General features: G+C 34.6%; 1 protein-coding gene across 3 annotated transcripts; it reads right to left on the bottom strand.

Moving 5' to 3' along the window:
• Positions 1–523: 523 nt before the first annotated feature.
• Positions 524–17,636, bottom strand: LOC128172249 (disintegrin and metalloproteinase domain-containing protein 10-like). 3 transcript variants are annotated; one of them, XM_052838043.1, is made up of 14 exons: positions 17,210–17,636; positions 11,569–11,705; positions 7,835–7,967; positions 7,438–7,556; positions 6,351–6,800; positions 5,966–6,225; positions 5,460–5,588; positions 5,022–5,196; positions 4,588–4,741; positions 4,088–4,183; positions 3,784–3,865; positions 3,104–3,322; positions 2,430–2,564; positions 524–1,811 (listed from the first exon to the last, which is right to left on the bottom strand). In XM_052838043.1, exons 2-14 carry the CDS (start codon positions 11,636–11,638, stop codon positions 1,695–1,697), a joined length of 2,139 nt encoding a protein of 712 aa, XP_052694003.1. In that variant the 5' UTR covers positions 11,639–11,705; positions 17,210–17,636; the 3' UTR covers positions 524–1,694. The 3 variants fall into 3 exon arrangements, with proteins under 3 accessions (XP_052694003.1, XP_052694001.1, XP_052694002.1); XM_052838041.1 differs by having other exon boundaries at positions 11,569–11,719; XM_052838042.1 differs by lacking the exon at positions 17,210–17,636 and adding an exon at positions 13,398–13,533 and having other exon boundaries at positions 11,569–11,719.
• Between the last annotated feature and the right edge of the window lie 169 nt (positions 17,637–17,805).

Here is a 17,805-nt window from a genome sequence, read left to right on the forward strand (position 1 = left end):
TCGCTAGGGGAAAACGTTAGGAAAGGCGGAATTTGATGCGACGGTCAACACAGAATTTACTTTTATGGCGAAGAGGCTTTTAAAAATGACAGCGAAACTGAGGGGGTGAAGAAATTTAAGCAGTAATGTCAACATTTCATTTAAGCTTCATAACTGACCACGGGTCGCCACAACAGATCGTGCGCGCAGTAAACCGTGACGTACAGGGGGTATGGCGAGAAAGTTTCTTAATTTGTTTATAGAAAGGATCACTGCACCATCTAACAGTATTTTAAAACATTTGAACATTTAATTTTAAATGGATTGCGGTCTAGGGGTAAAATTGTTCAAAGCAAAAGACGAGAAAAACTGTTGATTATTCTTTGTTTAATGCCAGAAGAGAGTTTCTGAAATTCGTTTATTTGATAAAACTTTGCTTCAATTTTTACAAGATAATGAAAATATCATAAAAAGCAAAATTGAAAAAAAATAAAACCTAAAAATTTTGGTTGAGAAGTCAATATAAAAGACAAACAAATAAAAAAAAATTAAATATATTTTTATTGCAAAAATCTTTTTTCCTCATTTTGGGTAATACAGTACGTTAAATTACTTACTAACTTAAGTCAAATATTTGATTTTGATAGAAAAAAAAATCAATCAACGACATTAAAAGCTTAAATATTGTAAGTATATGTTTACAATACTTCGTTTTTATTAAAAAGCTATCACAATAAATCAATAATATTTGATATTTATAAAACGTGTGCCGGGACTAAAAAAATTGATGGACAATACTAAAAAAAAACCATAAACCATACTGACTGTGTTCATTATAGAACTGTATTATTTTTCTCTAAGAGAATGGATCTGTATAAAGATATAGGAGAGCAACAAAACTTTAAAAAGTAAAATGCTTAGAACTTTTCTTTACTAGATAGCAATTTATGGCTAAAGATGTGATATAAATAGATAATATGATGACAATTCAGTTTTCTCCATTAAAAAGCTGTAACATTTATCATTTAACAGAAAGCTATGCAAAAATCGCATTCTTCAAAAACATTCAAGAAAAAAAAGCATAATAAATATAGCACTCTTTTTTTTTCTTTTAAAAAAGCAAAAGTAATATAATATGCCTTTGAAAAAATACATTTTTCAATAACTTGGACGGAGAGACGAAAGAACACAAACTAAAATCGATTAAGAAAAATATCTATATACACCTAGATGGTCTAGGAAACATTTCATATCACAGAATGTTTGAATACATGTACATTATGCATGCTAAAGGTTCGTCAACGTCATCTTACATCCATTAATTATTATACACAAATAGGAACCAATGCTATGCAAATGCTTATTTCAATTATATGCAAATTTGGAGGTCAATGGTATGCAAATTTGAAGGTCAATGATATGAGAAATATTAGAAAAGAATGAACGCGATGTTATGATGGTAAACAGTGAAAACGGTTCCATGGGTTCTCTGATCATCACACGTTCACAGTGTTGTAGTTCTCTCTGACATATATTAGTCATATATTCAGTATACATCGTATAATAAAACACAAATTGTTTAAAATATTTTTTTTTTCAAAATAAAACCATTAAATATACACAAAGTTATCAAATAATTCACAGGATATTTAAGAGTTATCGGACATTGCTGAGGATCAGATATCAATTTCTGAAACAGGCGGAGTAATACGTGTTTACATATGACTCTCTCGAGGCATAGGACGGACGCGATTCGGTTTTCCCCCTTTTCCTCCGCCGGACTTCTTTTCTTTCGGTCCATGACTTTTCCCACAGACCTTAATAAAAATTCCCTACAAAGAAAAAAAATCTTACTCTATAGATTTACACTATGAACGCTGACAACTTATAAACTAAAAAAAAAATCTACTTTTTTTAAATTTTGAAGTATATTATTGGTTCTTATTATGGTGCCTTTTCATTAGTTTGACAATATTACAGAATATTTAAACCCAATGCACAATGTTTTTAAATAACTTAGGACAGATTTTTTTTTAATGCTAATAACAATGAAATGTCTGGATGAATAAACAAAATTCAAATAATGTTAACATCGGTGGTTGTAAGGACAAAATGTCACAAAGAAAATTTACCAATTTAAGATCAATATATTTAAAAATCTCATCATCATCATCATCATCATCATCATCATCATCATCATCATCATTATCGACTAACAGTATATAGGGCACATGTACGTGTTCTACACGGACAAACATTCCGAAGGAAAAATAACGAGTTCAAAAATAAATGTTACCAAAAAAAAAATATATGGTTATCAAAATTGACGATATTTCAAAAAAGGTAAAGAGAGATAATCAATACAAAAGAATGTCAATAGTTTTGGCTGTAATATACACATTAATGATTATAAAATATCTAATATAATCAAATAATATGAATTGTTTTACCATAATGATGAACAGTCCCACCGCCCCCAGTACGGCCACCCACCACTTCTCCGTCAGGAACTGTTTGACCGTGTTGATGATGTCCCCGGACAGTAACAGCTTCCTGATGTTACTGAGGGGGCCGGTTGGGTCTACCTACGAATAGAGCAGACACCGCTCATCTTTATGGCGTCAAATGGTATGTGTAGTGTCGAATGTTTGAACAAAAACGTCAATTTTATAGCATCAGACGTTATGTGATAGTTTCAAATATTCTTCGCTGGCGTTCTATTTTGCATAAAAATAGCGTCAAATCTTGTTTAAAAGTGACGCATGTTGTAAACGAGCGTCAATATTTTATGCAGCAATGAATGATAAAGAGCAACAGCGATGGATATTATAATGAAGGCAACATCAATGTATCATAAACTCGCCTGATACCTATAACATAATGTCAAAAAAAGTAAGCAGTCCTTCATTAAATATTCAGACAGTCGAATAATCTTTTACGTGTAATCAGGTTATGTTAATTAATTCTAGCTCATAATCATTATATAACTCGTACAACCCAATAACAAACTGGAAAGAGACAGAGGGAATTTTTCAATACACTTTCTCTAAGCTTTTTTATATGATAAATAATGCATGTTATTATGCTTTAATAAGTTTCATAAAAGAAGTAAAGAAAGAAATACCTCACGACAGACGTGAAACACGTCACAGTAGCCCTTAAAGTTGTTACAGGGCGCCCCCGTGAACGCCTTGGCCTCTGTCAGATCAGGGATATCCCCCGCGAAGCTGCACGTGTCGTTGACCAGACAACAGAGGCGGCACAGGTTGGCGTCCTTCCACCCGGACCCCGGGCACTGACAGGAGAGGTAACCCTTGGCCAGACACACGGAGGCTGAGCACTCCTGTAACGGGACGAATTTATTATCATACGAGGGTTCGGAAATCATTAAAACATTTACTCTTACTTCTATGGAAAAAAAGGAAAAACCCTTGAAATTTCACCAAAAGTCAACAGAAGAGCTTCGCAGTCGTAGTCAGATTTCTATACCTTAGAAAATAAAAGTATACTATCTCTTTAATCAGCTCGAAGAACACGTGAAACTTCCACAAAAGTTAGTCAAAATGAAAAGTGAAATGAGGAAAAAATAGTTTTTTTAACTGTAGGTCTATCGGTACTTTAGTTGTAAGTTACGGTCATTTTTTTTTTTACGCCAAATTAACCTTATGCCTGCGCCGGGCATCCCGACCATTGACTATTATGTACCGTCGTAAACAGATTATTTAAAACTTTCCATTATTGAATACTTAATTTTGCAGTCAACAAAGCAGCAGCAATTAAATGAAAGACACAAAAATTACTTACACCTAGATAGCAAACTTGTCCGTTTGCGCATGCGGTACCATTAGGTTCCGGTGCTGATGACGGGCAAGTGACACTCGAACCAGTGCAAACGTTAAGGAGAAAAGCATAGAATAGTCTTCTTACCCTTTATAGGAGATAAATGTTCAAGTTTACATATACATGTATTACCAAATTCCTCTACTTCGGTCCCGAACATTATATTTAGGTTGACGAAATACAATCTCTCTCTCTCTCTCTCTCTCTCTCTCTCTCTCTCTCTCTCTCTCTCTCTCTCTCTCTCTCTCTCTCTCCTCAAAAAGGATATTCACACTCGGCTGTAGCCAGACATGACGTATTCCCCCGACACACACCGGAAGTCTTCTTCTGACAGTTGGCGCCACAACACGGCCCCTCACTGGGACTGAAAACAAAACTCTTTGATAAGCATATAAAAGCCATGCTCTTTTATTTTTATTGATAAAAGCATAAATGTGGAAACCCATTCTTATATATTCTTCAATTGCTTCCGATGAATATTTACCAGTAGTTACAATGACACTTTAAAGAGTGTAAATCAAAAACAATTGGAATTTTACTAGTAGATACATGAGGATGCAGATTGTAGAAAGTACTATCAATTGTAACATACACAGGCCTGTTTAGCAGAGAGAGAGCGCTTGCGAGAGTTCGCCAAAATTTATGTTGCGGATAAAATAGGGAATTTTGGAGAGCGCTCGCTCTTTTGAACACGCCTCAGGTGTAGTAGATATCATTTTGACATTACATAATCTATGTTGATTCACACGGAAAGAAAACTTTCCTTACCTGCAGAATCCCGATGTACTGCCTGTGTATTTACATTCATTCGAGGTTCCCGCTTTGTTACAACACGTCTCCGTGCATTCCTCGTCCCAGCCACAGTCACACTCTTCATCCGGGCTCTCCACGATCTTATTTCCGCAGACGTAACCAACTGGTTCTGTTGGCGGGAAATTTGAATACCTTAATATTATGCATGTAATATTTTGCTCGAAATCTTAAAACATTTCTATGTCAAGTTTTTTTTATTCTCATTGTTTTCAAAAAGCTCAAGACAAATATTATTTCTAAAGTAATATAAATTAATATTTAAGGCGATGGAATCTCTTCATAACAATTTTAACCATATCAATGTTACAAGAACTAATTCTATATTTAAAATTTTTATTTAAGAATAATATTTTATAACATCAAGTTGGTTTTTAAACAAGTTCGTTTACCTATAAAACACCCCGTAGAAGTCCGACATTTGTTTTCAATAATCGGCGCCATTTGGTTGATACTACAGGAAGAAAATTTGTTGTTGTTTAGTAGATTTCCGGATGTTGCGTGCGCATACATGATGTAATTTCCGTCCGATCCACCAGGAGCACACGTGGTGCCATCTGTATCATGCTTTTGAAAATATGAATGTAAATTTATTTGAGTAATTTTATGACATTTACATAATATTTTTTGAAAATACTTTGTTTTCTGCATGTGAAATATTCCAATCAAAAACACTGTTCACATCGATCTCTGAAGCAAAAGATGGAATTGGGAGGGAAAAAATTAAATCTAAAAAGGATTTTTTGAATAAAAAAGAACATTAAGCTACTAGATCATGGCATTTAACGATACAATATTTTGAAGAATTAAAATTTAAAATAAAGTCCTACCTCTGATCCGAAGTTGTGACCTATTTCATGGGCAAAGGTCACCTGCGTCACAACAGAAGCTACTTCGGCTCCGTAATTCTTGACCGTCACAATTCCGGTGTTTAGACTCTTCGACTCTCCACTGTAACTCTAAAAATAGAGGATCCACTTGAAATTTTATTTGACTTGACAATTAATTTGACTTGAATTTAAATTTGAAACGTTAAGTTAGGAATTCATCATGAATATTATTAAACAGGCTTTTATTTAAAAATCAAAAAAATAATTTTAAGTCATGAGTGTATTGGGAGGAAGTGCAGCATCATCCGATTCGATATTTTATTACTGTGGTACAGATGCAAGTAATACATGTAACAACTATTACTTACAGTTTTCAAATCGAAGAACTTATTAATATTTAAGGTAGGCATTATACCGCCCACTGTTTCAAATTTAGCAGACTCCCGGTCTGGTACATATAGCATTCTGTTGAAGAATTATCTTTCATTTATGGGAAAACAACATACTCGATATATTTCACACACGCCACCGGCTTTTGACAAGGAAGCCACCCATGCGAGACCGAGAACTCCCCCATCGAAGTCACGGTCTGCGAACATATAGGACAGGCAATAATCATCGTAGTTATTTGTTGAGTGCAGATCAAGGAACTTCTCCACACTGTAGTGACCATTGAATTTGTACCCCGCAGCGTTTGGGTCCGTGTATACTTTCAACCTCTTGACGAGGAAAGCAATGTTGTCTGCGCTACTATCCGAATCAAAATCTTTAGAATGATAGAAAAGCAATCAGATTAATGGATAAGTATTGCACATATCAATAAGTATAAATATATAAGTGAAAATGAAAGGAAACTATTATCAGTGCCTGAGGATGGGGTTTCATTTTTACCTATGGGTCTGAATATATCGTTGGCAGCCTGAACATAAGCCCCAAGCTGAGCGACCACCGTGTCCACATTGCTGCCGTACTTCTGATAAAACGTATGATCCGCCTGCATGTACAATGTACACACAGTCTTTGCCGGAACTATCGCCCTCTTCCGGCGGTGTTCCGGTAGGTTCGCATCAAATGAATATCTGTGTTTCCATTGGTTGGATTCCTCGTGACGATCGTCTAAAGGAATTTTGTTCATGACACTCTGTCTAATACCGTCGGCGTTGCAAAATGACGACGTGTTAAAGTTGACGTCATCGGTTGTGTATATGATGGAATGAAACTCTTGTGGTTGTTTGAAATATTGAGACGAGGGCTCCACAAAATAAGTCACACCCTCAGTTTGAATTTGACCTTGGAAATGGCCTTCAGGGTTGACAATTCCAAAGACTCGAGAACGTTCACCTTGAAAAAATATAGATATATGCAAAGAAGTTGATCATACTGTTTTCATAGCATTTCGAGTTATTAATAAAGAGAGTGACGCGTTATGCACATGGGATCAAAGCGCAAACACTCGCATTCTGATTGCATTCCAACTGATATTTTATCTAATTGGAAAAAAAATCAAGGGATGATTTACAGAATAAACAGTTACTATCGATGTAAATAAACAACAAAAGGCAAGAATAAAATAGCAATTCTGATTTCTTTTACAATGTGAATCATGTTGCAATGTTTTCTTACGATCCTTTTTTAAACCTTATGGTTCAAGTCAGTTGATTTACTAGTAAATTAATTTGAATTGTTTTAAAGATATTTGTTGTGTGAACTTGAACATTCAGGTTATTAGGTATCATACAAATACTACCTTTTGTATCAATATACTTAATAATATTTTAATTTGAGCCGAACTAAAGGACTTGATCTTTCTCTGTGTAGTTAAAGCGAGTTTAAGCTTAGAACAAGCTTCTGTTTATAATGAATTTTCACAAGAAGGACAAGAACAGTTAATAAATAGAATCTTATAACAAATTACTTTGGACCAAATTTACTTTTTCCGCACAACTAACACATCTATCTTAGTTTTACAAGTCCTTACCTTGAAGAATACCGGTGTATAGAAATGACGTATCCATCTCCAATGGACCGTGACTAGATTCGATGATGACGTCAGGGTGGAACACATGATTGTCTCTTTTTAGCCTCACTTTGAATTGTCTATAATTTAATATATAGAACATAACAATTGATGACTACCATAATTATATCCATTCATTTGCACTTGAGTTTTACTTCTGAGGCCACATATTCTTCAATTTGATTAAATATTGAACTAAGTTTATAGATTTATAGCAAGTGTTAACATCTCTATAACCTATACAGTCAGCTATTTCATGAAGGGGATGATCAACGACATATATTTGATATTTTTACTTCTAGTGCGTATTCCTTTTACGGGTTTTAACACCAAAAAAAACAAAACAACAACAACATACCTGTTGTGTGTACCGAACTCAAAGTCCATTGTATTGATAAGCGACCTGCGCATGCGCTCATGCTGCTGTTTGAGTATGTTATGGTCATAGTAAACCGGTTGATAGTCGTGTAGAATGTGTTTGATGGGAGATCCTGTAATGTAAAAAAAATACTAGGGAACTACCAATATATTCTTTTCTTTCGCACAAAACTACTTCTTTGGCATCCTCTATATAATTCCCTGCTTCTTATCATATCTTTCTCTGTCTGTATGCCTGTCCGTCTGGCTGTCTTCGTCTCTGTTTCTGTCTGTCTGCATCTCTCTCTCTCTCTCTCTCTCTCTCTCTCTCTCTCTCTCTCTCTCTCTCTCTCTCTCTCTCTCTCTCTCAAAGTTCAAGTCAAACAACATTTTTGACTTTCCGTTTCCATCGTCTATCCACACCAGGTTTTATGATCGATACTTCTCTGATACACAGCTTTTACTTCCAACGTACATGACCTTACCAACAGACGTACGGATCAATTCTATTAATTATCCATACACCAAGGAACATTAAATATGATTAATAACTTTGACCCATCGACATAAGCCCCGATATAACAATACCAATCAATATTGAGATAGATACAGACTGTTAATGCAAAAGAAACAAAAAAAAAAATTGAAAAAAAAATCCATTCTCGGTAACGTGTTCTGTATCGTCAAAGGATACTGGGATTAAATATAGCAATATATCTGAATATTATTAAAGAATTACAGCGTATCTTTAAATTATTTCCATTATGGATCCTGCCTCATAGAGTTTCTTTATTCGGTACTGATTATTTATTTGAGCATCTTTTTTATGAATTATTTTGTATTTTAAAGAAAAATGTATTTTTCAGAACTACATTGGTTAGGAGAGGAACAGCCCTATTCGACTTCTCTATATTTCAGTTCAAAGTCTTACACCAGTTCCTACATAGACGTACTATTTCGTTTGGTTTGAATCCTGTTTTAAGCACAAACAACGAAGATTGAGTGCTCGTACACCACTTGTCGCCTTTTAATTGGAAATAGTCTTTTATTCACTATATTTTTTTTAACATCATCCGACTTCTAGAACTTGTGAATAGAAGCTACTTTTTAAAAACAAGAGGCCCAGGGGCCACACACTCACCTGAGCAACAATTGCCTTAATTATGATCAAATCAGCATTGCAGTATCAAAATATCTTGACAACTGACTACAGTAGATCTTGCTAAAAAAAAATTGAAAATCTGCCAATTTTTATCCACCTCTTATTTTTTTTGTAAATACCAAGCCCCTTTTGTTGTTGTACCTGCAAGAAGATTTTTCTCTATTCCTATATATACCCCCCCCCCCCCTTTCCCCATTTCGTGGCCCCACTTTTCACTAGGGAATCATGGTTTCATCAAACTTAAATCTGCATAACCTGTGCTTTCACACTAAGTACTGAGTTTTGGACCGAAAACTTTCCCAGAATGTTTTTAAAGATTTTCTCTATATATTCCTATGTAAAAATTCAAATCGCCATCACGGTCCCGCCCTACCACTAGGGACTGTGATTTTGCAAACTTGAATTTACACTACCTGTGGAAGCCTCTATACACAAGCTTAAGCTTTTCTGGCCAAATAGTCTTTAAAAAGAAGATTTTTAAAGATTTTCTCTATATATTCCTAAGTAAAAATTCATCCCCCATTGTGGCCTCACCCTACCCCTAAACTATTAATAAACAAACTTGAATCTATATGATCTGGGGATCCTCCACTCAAATTTGGGCTTTCCTGGCCTAATAGTTTTGAGAATTAAGAAGACTTTTTCTCTATACATATATAAAAATTTATCCCCCATTGTGGCACCGCCCTACCCCCAGGGACCATGATTTGAACAAACTTAAATCTACATTATCTGAGGATGGTTACACTCCAATTTGAGCTTTCTTGGCCAAAAAGTTTTTAAAAGAAATTTTTTTAAAGATTGTCTCTATATATTCCTATATAAAAATTTATCCAACAATTGTGGCCCCACCCTACCCCCAGGGACCATGATTTGAACAAACTTGAATCTACATTATCTGAGGATGCTTCCATTTTAATTTGAGCTTTTCAGGCCAAATAGTTTTTGAGAAGAAGATTTTTAAAGATTTTCTCTATGTATTCCTATGTAAAACATGATCCCCCTATTGTGGTCCCACCCTACTGCCGGGGACCATGATTTGAACAAACTTGAATCTACACTATCTGAGGATGCTTCCACTTAAAGCTGAGCTTTCCTGGCCAAATTATTTTTGAGAAGAAAATTTTTAAAGATTTTCTCTATTTATTCCTATGTAAAACTTGATCCCCCAATTGTGGCCCCACTCTACCCCCGAAATCATGATTCGAAAAAACTTGAATCTACACTATCTGAGGATGCTTCCACTCAAAGCTGAGCTTTCCTGGCCAAATAATTTTTGAGAAGAAGATTTTTAAAGATTTTCTCTATTTATTCCCATGTAAAACTTGATCCCCCAATTTTGGCCCCACCCTACCCCCGGGACCATGATTCGAACAAACTTGAATCTACACTATCTGAGGATGCTTCCACTCAAAGTTGAGCTTTCCTGGCCTAATAGTTTTTGAGAAGAAGATTTTTAAAGATTTTCTCTATATATTCCTATGTAAAACTTGATCCCCCAATTGTGGCCCCACCCTACCCCCGGGGACCATCATTTGAACAAACTTGAATCTACACTACCTGAGGATGCTTCAATTTTAATTTGAGCTTTTCTGGCCTGATAGTTTTTGAGAAGAAGATTTTTAAAGATTGTCTCTATATATTCCTATGAAAAACTTGATCCCCCTCTTGTGGCCCCTCCCTACCCCCGGGGACCATGATTTGAACAAACTTGAATCTACACTACCTGACGATGCCTCCACACAAGTTTAAGCTTTTCAGGCCGCATAGTTTTTGAGAAGAAGATTTTGGAAAAATACCAACAAATTTTCAATAATTCTCAATTATCTCCCCTCTAAAGAGGGCGTGGCACTTCATTTGAACAAACTTGAATCCCCTTTACCTAGTGGTGCTTTGTGCCAAATTTGGTTGAAATCTGCCCAGTGGTTCTTGAGAAGAAGATGAAAATGTGAAAAGTTAACGACGACGACAACGACGACGACAACGACAGACAACGGACAAATTGTGATCAGAAAAGCTCACTTGAGCCTTTGGCTCAGGTGAGCTAAAAATCAGAGCATTGAATTATATAAGGCTTATTTCAAAGTATTATTTAACATTTTTCCCATTAATAATTAATTGAAATGCGATTTGTAAGATGTAGGCCTAATGAATTTTTAACTTACTCCTAACATTGAACATTTGACATTTCATACAAGTGGTGAAAATATTTCATAGTAATGCAATACTTATTGATGAAATGAAATTGAATCTGTTCAGTTCGTCAAATATCACACATGATGCATGTGTTCGTGTTTGATAACTTGAAAAGTTTTCACAAAAAATCGTTTAAATAGCATATTGTCTTCCCACAAACGTTTATTTAAAAATAAAATTTGGTGTTATGACTTGTTTTTCATAACACCACATTTTAATTGCAAAGGAACATCCGTGGAAAGATAATATACAGTAATGGTTTGCGTATTCATTCAAATAAATGTTAGGCAAAAAAGATACAAAAGCACGTATATTAATCAAAACACTAGTAGGATGAAAGCGAACTAACAATTATATTTCAAAAATGTAATTCTTACCTATTACGTCATAGATGACGGTGATGATTAAGATCACGTGATAACAACTTCCTGTCAGTGTGGATTTCATTGTCAGATACAGTATTTGTTCATCATTAAATCCCAGATGAGATGGCGGGCACTCAAACTTCTGAAATCTGTCAACATTTACCTGTTGAAGAATGAACGTGCTGCAATGCTTTAATTGAATTTTTTAAGCCTGATATTCTAGTATATTTTGTCATCAATATATCTAATGTTTGACGATAAAATATTGGTTGAAATGTCGACAAAATTTTTCATCATCATGAATCATCATGATGAAAGAGATTCATAAGTCTATTATATGCTCTTCTAATCCAAGGCCACGCTGAAAATTTGACAGTTATCGCACCTTCAACTGAACACAATCTATAGATTATTATATTTATCGGGTGAAAATGTTTAAAGTAATTTTCCGGTTGTAAAAAAAACGAGCGAGATTTAAATTAGTTTTTCCGATCAGTGTCCATTTACTTTGGACCAGATTCCTCGGTATATTGAATTCTATTGTAATGCACGGCCATTGTGATTATTTGATGCCTAAACTAATGCATGGTCACAATCTCGTTTGCAATCTAGACCATATTTTTTTTTAATAGTCTAAAAACAAAAAAAATACATTTATTAAGTGTATTGGATTGTAAACAAATCAACCATAAGATCTACCTTAAAATTGAATAAGAATATTTTTTTTTTAGCTATGGACTATTTTTATTCAGTAAGATAAAACAATCCAAATGATTTTACTTTAAATTTGAATTGTCCCTTATATCTTTATATACAACTCTTCTTCTCGGTGAGATCAATATTGTCTTAAAATGGCCATAACCAGCCAGTTGTCTTAAAACTAAACTCTATAAAGATTGCGACACAGGTCTGTCAGAGTTTGAGGTGCAGAACATTGCTGTGAATTATACATGACGATTTCTATTGTTATTTATCAGTGCATACCCTTGTTCTTATTTGGTACAAATTACTTTTTATCATCAAAAAGGAACAAAGCAATCTGTTGGTTATTTTAATATAAGGTTTTGTGAATGAATATTTGATGTTTACAAAGAAGAGAAGGGATGAAGTGTTTTGGGGGAGGGGTGGAGGGGGGATACGTGGACTGGGTTGGAAGGGGGGGGGGTCAGGTGGTAGATAATCACTTTTACATGTTTTGGCAGTAAATGTCAATACTTAATTCTTACGAATATTCCTCCCTTTTTCAGAATCGCGGCAAAAGAATCTGAAGATTGGAAATCAGTTCTTGCAACTTCATGAGAGAGAGAGAAAAAGAGAGAGAGAGAGAGAGAGAGAGAGAGAGAGAGAGAGAGAGAGAGATTATCCATTTGTATTCCTCATATTCAGTATTTAGATACATTTTACTGAAGAGGTATTCTGTTGTTTCAGCACTACACATTTTGCAAACCATTGCTTTTAGTTTTACTATTTTTTCTATTTGTAAAAGTTTGGTTGTGTTTTATAAAATCCCCTTTTAAGGCGCAAAAATGGTTACCCATGCTGGTTCTTATCTTTCACAGACAGATTGTTCTTTCAAATTTGAACAGTATATTTTCTGTTTTATTTCACTCTGTGTAGTCTTTGTGTGGTTCAAGGGTTTATCAACTTAGAGTAACGTCTTGTTACAACGACTATGCAAATAGAACGGTGTGTATTCGTTAAGACGAACAAGTTTGAAGCAATCTTTAACTGTCCGTTATCTTTGTAACCGAAATCAAATCTATTCAATAAAATCTCAATACATCAAAGTAAACATTACAACTCTTAAACTATACATAAGATAACTCATTCTGTCAACTTACTTAGCTACCGGCAAGGTGTGTAAGGATTTTCCTGTGCGGTTTTTGCTCCTAAGTCTAATCTAATCCCCTAATCAGTCTTTTTATCTTATCATCACTGGGATTCTCGATAAATTCTCTCTATGAAGTCAACCACACACCGCAAATAATTTTAAAAGAAAAAAAACCCCGCATCAAATCAATTGGGATCGATATCTAAGTTTGAAGTTTGATGTCCTAGATCACATGTTTAGTATTTACCCATCATCCTTGCTATTTCCGGTTACATTGCGTTGTCAATAAGTTCAGTTGATGTCGATTGTTTAATGCCAGAAAAATCGAAGTCGTATCTGAGTTTTAATGAGTGCTGCCTTCGTTTTGATTCGGGCAAGATGACATAATAGTCCCGAAAGATTTCTCCAAGTCATGCCACTTATCGATACTGAGTGTTTATGTTCGGGGCTTAAATGGTTTTGCAAATGAAAATCAAAACGAATTTATAACAAATTATTGATACACATGATAGGCTGCAAGAACTTTTTTTTAAAATCTATTTTTGGATATTATTCATCAATAGAGAGATAAAAGATGATTTTTTGTGAAGTAGCAGCCATTTGACTTTCATTTTTTAAAGCTGAGTGCTTCTTTTAAAAAACAAAAAACTGTTTACCTGTATTGTAGGTACTCCGGCAGACAAGTAAAATTCTACACTTTATTTGACACAGTAATTCTTATTCTTTTCACGATGTGTTCGTATTATATAAAATCTTACTATTTTCAAAGTGTTTATAGATAAGTTTCCTTGAAAAACAATGCTTCAGCATACATAACATCGAATTTTTCTATTTTATTCAAGAACTAAGACTTGTCAGCGGTGATGATTTTTGCTTAGGTCCAAACACTGTGCCAGAGTGACTGCATAGGAGATTTGATTAAAATCAACTCCCAAAAATGATAGATTCAGTATAAAATCAACAAAACATGCCACGCAACCCTTGTTCTCAGTTGTAAGCGTCTAACTTCAAATTCTTAATTCAAATGATAATGTATATTTCCATGAACTTTTCGCATTCTTTTTTTGAATAGATAATATACATATATATTTTGATGAGAGAGAGAGAGAGAGAGAGAGAGAGAGAGTGTGTGTGTGTGTGTGTGTGTGTGTATCACAGTTGTTTGGATAATTTGAGCTAAGTATACCCTTCTGATGCTGTTCTTTAAACATATCTAAACAAATACAATCGCCGTCTCTTAAATTACTAAAAAATGAATTGCTTGTTATTAACAGCGCAGCAATGTACAACTTTAACAAACAGACACATAGGTAACCAAGTATAATATAAAAACTAATTTTCCAAGCCTTTGACTTCCAAGTAAAATGGTTTTAAAGTCATCTCAATTTACATGAATTTGAAAAATTTAAGTTATATACGAAAAAAGTCATCGTTCCGTATCACTTGTAAACTACTAAATGAGTAATAAATAGACAAACGTGATTTAAAAATCCTAGCTAATAAATTTTTACGGGTGTTTTTCTTTATTATTCAAAGACGGTTGACTTTTCGATTGAGTTTTTTGTTTTTAAAATGAAGATTCAATTTTTAAAAGAAACTTGTTTCTTTTACTAATTGATAAAACAAAAAGATTAATGATAACTTCAGTGATCCTAATACTGAGTTAGTTAAGATTTCTAAATAACGTTCAGAGAGAGAGAGAGAGAGAGCGAGAGAGAGAGAGAGAGAGAGAGAGAGAGAGAGAGAGAGATATTCATGGGAATCGATTTATGACATTTATTGACATTATCTGCATCTTCGTAAAAATTCGACAATGTTTAATTTATAATACGTGTATGGGTTTTTTTTTATTCACCCATTTCTTACTTTCATCGATGTTTTTCTAGTAAATAATCGGCAAAAGAATTTATGAAGCTATCAATAATTCACGGAACCATGTTAACACTGCGGTAAAAACGTAACTTAATCTCTTGTTGCTGATGACATAAGCGGCCCTACTCTGGAGGCCAAAAACGCACTCCTGATTATCATATCAAAACGATTTGAACATCAGATCAACATTGTGCCCCCCGGGTAGTTACATCGAATTTAAATCTCTACATTTCTGAGAATAGGCGATGTTAATTTAATGCATTTGAAATTCTGGGCTATTCAAGGGATGTACAAAAAAATTCGAAGTCATGAGAATTATCTCTAGGGAATATCTTTGATCAATTCATTTTTGCTTTGTTTGCTCTAGTAACTCGAACGCTTGAATAGGTAACATTGCAATTCATTTTCGTCCATTTATTTCACAAGATGGCAAATTTTGAAGATCTTTATTTCGCACACATTTACATCGTAGCAAAAGATCCTTTGACAAGAGAGCCGTGACCAGGCAATATAAATTATAGATGATACCCGAAGGAAATAATTGACAATCGGATTCCCTTGGTGATCGTCTGTGTCAGTCTACCTTTCAGTCCACTCTGGGTTCATTATCGTATTTGCATTGTTGTAGTGAAATACGAATTGTAGGGTCGTTTTGTCGGTTATCGCCATATAATTGCTAAACATTCGCTGTAGTTAGTGAGATGAATATCTGTTGAATTAGTACATGTATTATAAGGCAGTATACCTCTATAGCGTTTAAAGTGATATTCCCCTACCAACCCCCAGCCCTCTCCCCTTTCCGATATTACCCACAGGGAAAGTTTACCATTTTTCCAACACAGTTTGATCCGGATACCGGTATACAACCCTGAACAGTATTTTGAACCCAACATCAATAATGATATTGACCTTAACGAGCAGTAAATGTCGTTCGATAACATTGACCTTCATTTTAGGCAAATAAGAAGTATCTGTCAGGTTTAAAAATGTGTAACTATTTGAATACACATGTATGATAATAGTCCGGCAGTTTTTTCTGACCGGCAAACAGATAGACAGCTAGACAGACAGATAAACAAACATACAAACTGTTATGGACGCACTAGTAGACAGACAAAAATATTGGATATTACCAAGCTTTAGATTTAGGGGCAAAGTCATCCTCTTATTTTATCAAAGCCTTTTTTCATTTTTTTTTTTTTTTGGGGGGGGGGGATTTTGTAAATTTCATATCTGTTTTAAAATTGGCCCCGTTGTCCCCACTTATGAGTTTTTTATGGGTTACGATATATCACGATATTTATATACATGGTGCCTATGACCCACTTAGAACCTCTCATCTAGGACAATAAATTAAATATGTTCCCAGATAACAACAGAGTAACAGACCTTTGTTCCTCCTTACGTTATCTATGCAGACAGTGTGTGGAAACCCCCCCCCCCCCTTCCCTCGCTGAACGAAATACAATGCACAAAACCTGTAATTATAATTGCGTGATTCTATAAAAAAGCTTAATGAAATACATTTATACATAGCAAAAAATTATTCTAAAAAAACAAATGATTTTTGTGTATAATCTCTGTTTTTTCTATGAATCTTTCAAATGGTCTATGATTGCAAACTATAGCTAAATGATGAAGAAACATAAAATACTTCTGATTCTACCTCTTTCTATCACCTGCAGTATCGATTCCCTCATTTTACGTTATATAATTAAAAACAACCCTACATGTCGTTATAACCCCGAACCCCCTCCCTCATCCTACTCAACTACTTAAGTTCCGCTTATCGGAAATGACTGCTTCATTATGAGTTTGTGTTAGAGTTTGAACTTTAGATATGGAAAGCAGAATTCTACGCACAAGAATGCATAAAATACGATTACATCACACCTGTGTTATATTTATGACACTACACCCACTGTATTATACACAGTGTGTTGTATTTACCTTTTTACACGTGTTTCTCCCCTCTTTCACTCCGTCATTACGTCATCACTCCGATACTAATGTATCTGTTCTTCTGTCAATCTATCCTCACTTCTTGTTTTCTTTCTATCCGTGCTTCACCCCCAAACACGATCGTCTGAATAAAACCCGTAGAACCGTTTTACTCCTTTTCCTCACAGTATTACCTTCCAACAATATACGTATAACTGTTGGGTTTTTTCTTTCTGTCTTACAATGCTATATAAGTATTAAAAACTAATGCCAGCCATTAGTCCTGTCCTGTTTCCTGGGAGATTTTTTCTTCTTTCCGTTTTTTTCTGATCACTCTCCGCTCTCTTACTTCCTGGCTGTAAATCGGGGTAGTTTGCCGCAATCGATTTTCTTTGTCATCTTCCCTCCGGAGATTTATTATACCTGTACAGCACAGGTAATCGTTCACTCGGAAAGAGAGAAACAATTGAAATTCTCACGCATGCCGGCTATTATGCCGGGGATTTAAATCCAAAAGTCTTAGTTTATTTTCTCTGTGTTTTTTTTTTCGATAGCAATAAAAGAATTTGAGATACCACTGACATTTTGGTTTTTTCTGATGTATA

The sequence above is a fragment of the Crassostrea angulata genome, chromosome 2 (genome assembly GCF_025612915.1).
Source record: "Crassostrea angulata isolate pt1a10 chromosome 2, ASM2561291v2, whole genome shotgun sequence".
Lineage (NCBI taxonomy): Eukaryota > Metazoa > Mollusca > Bivalvia > Ostreida > Ostreidae > Magallana > Magallana angulata.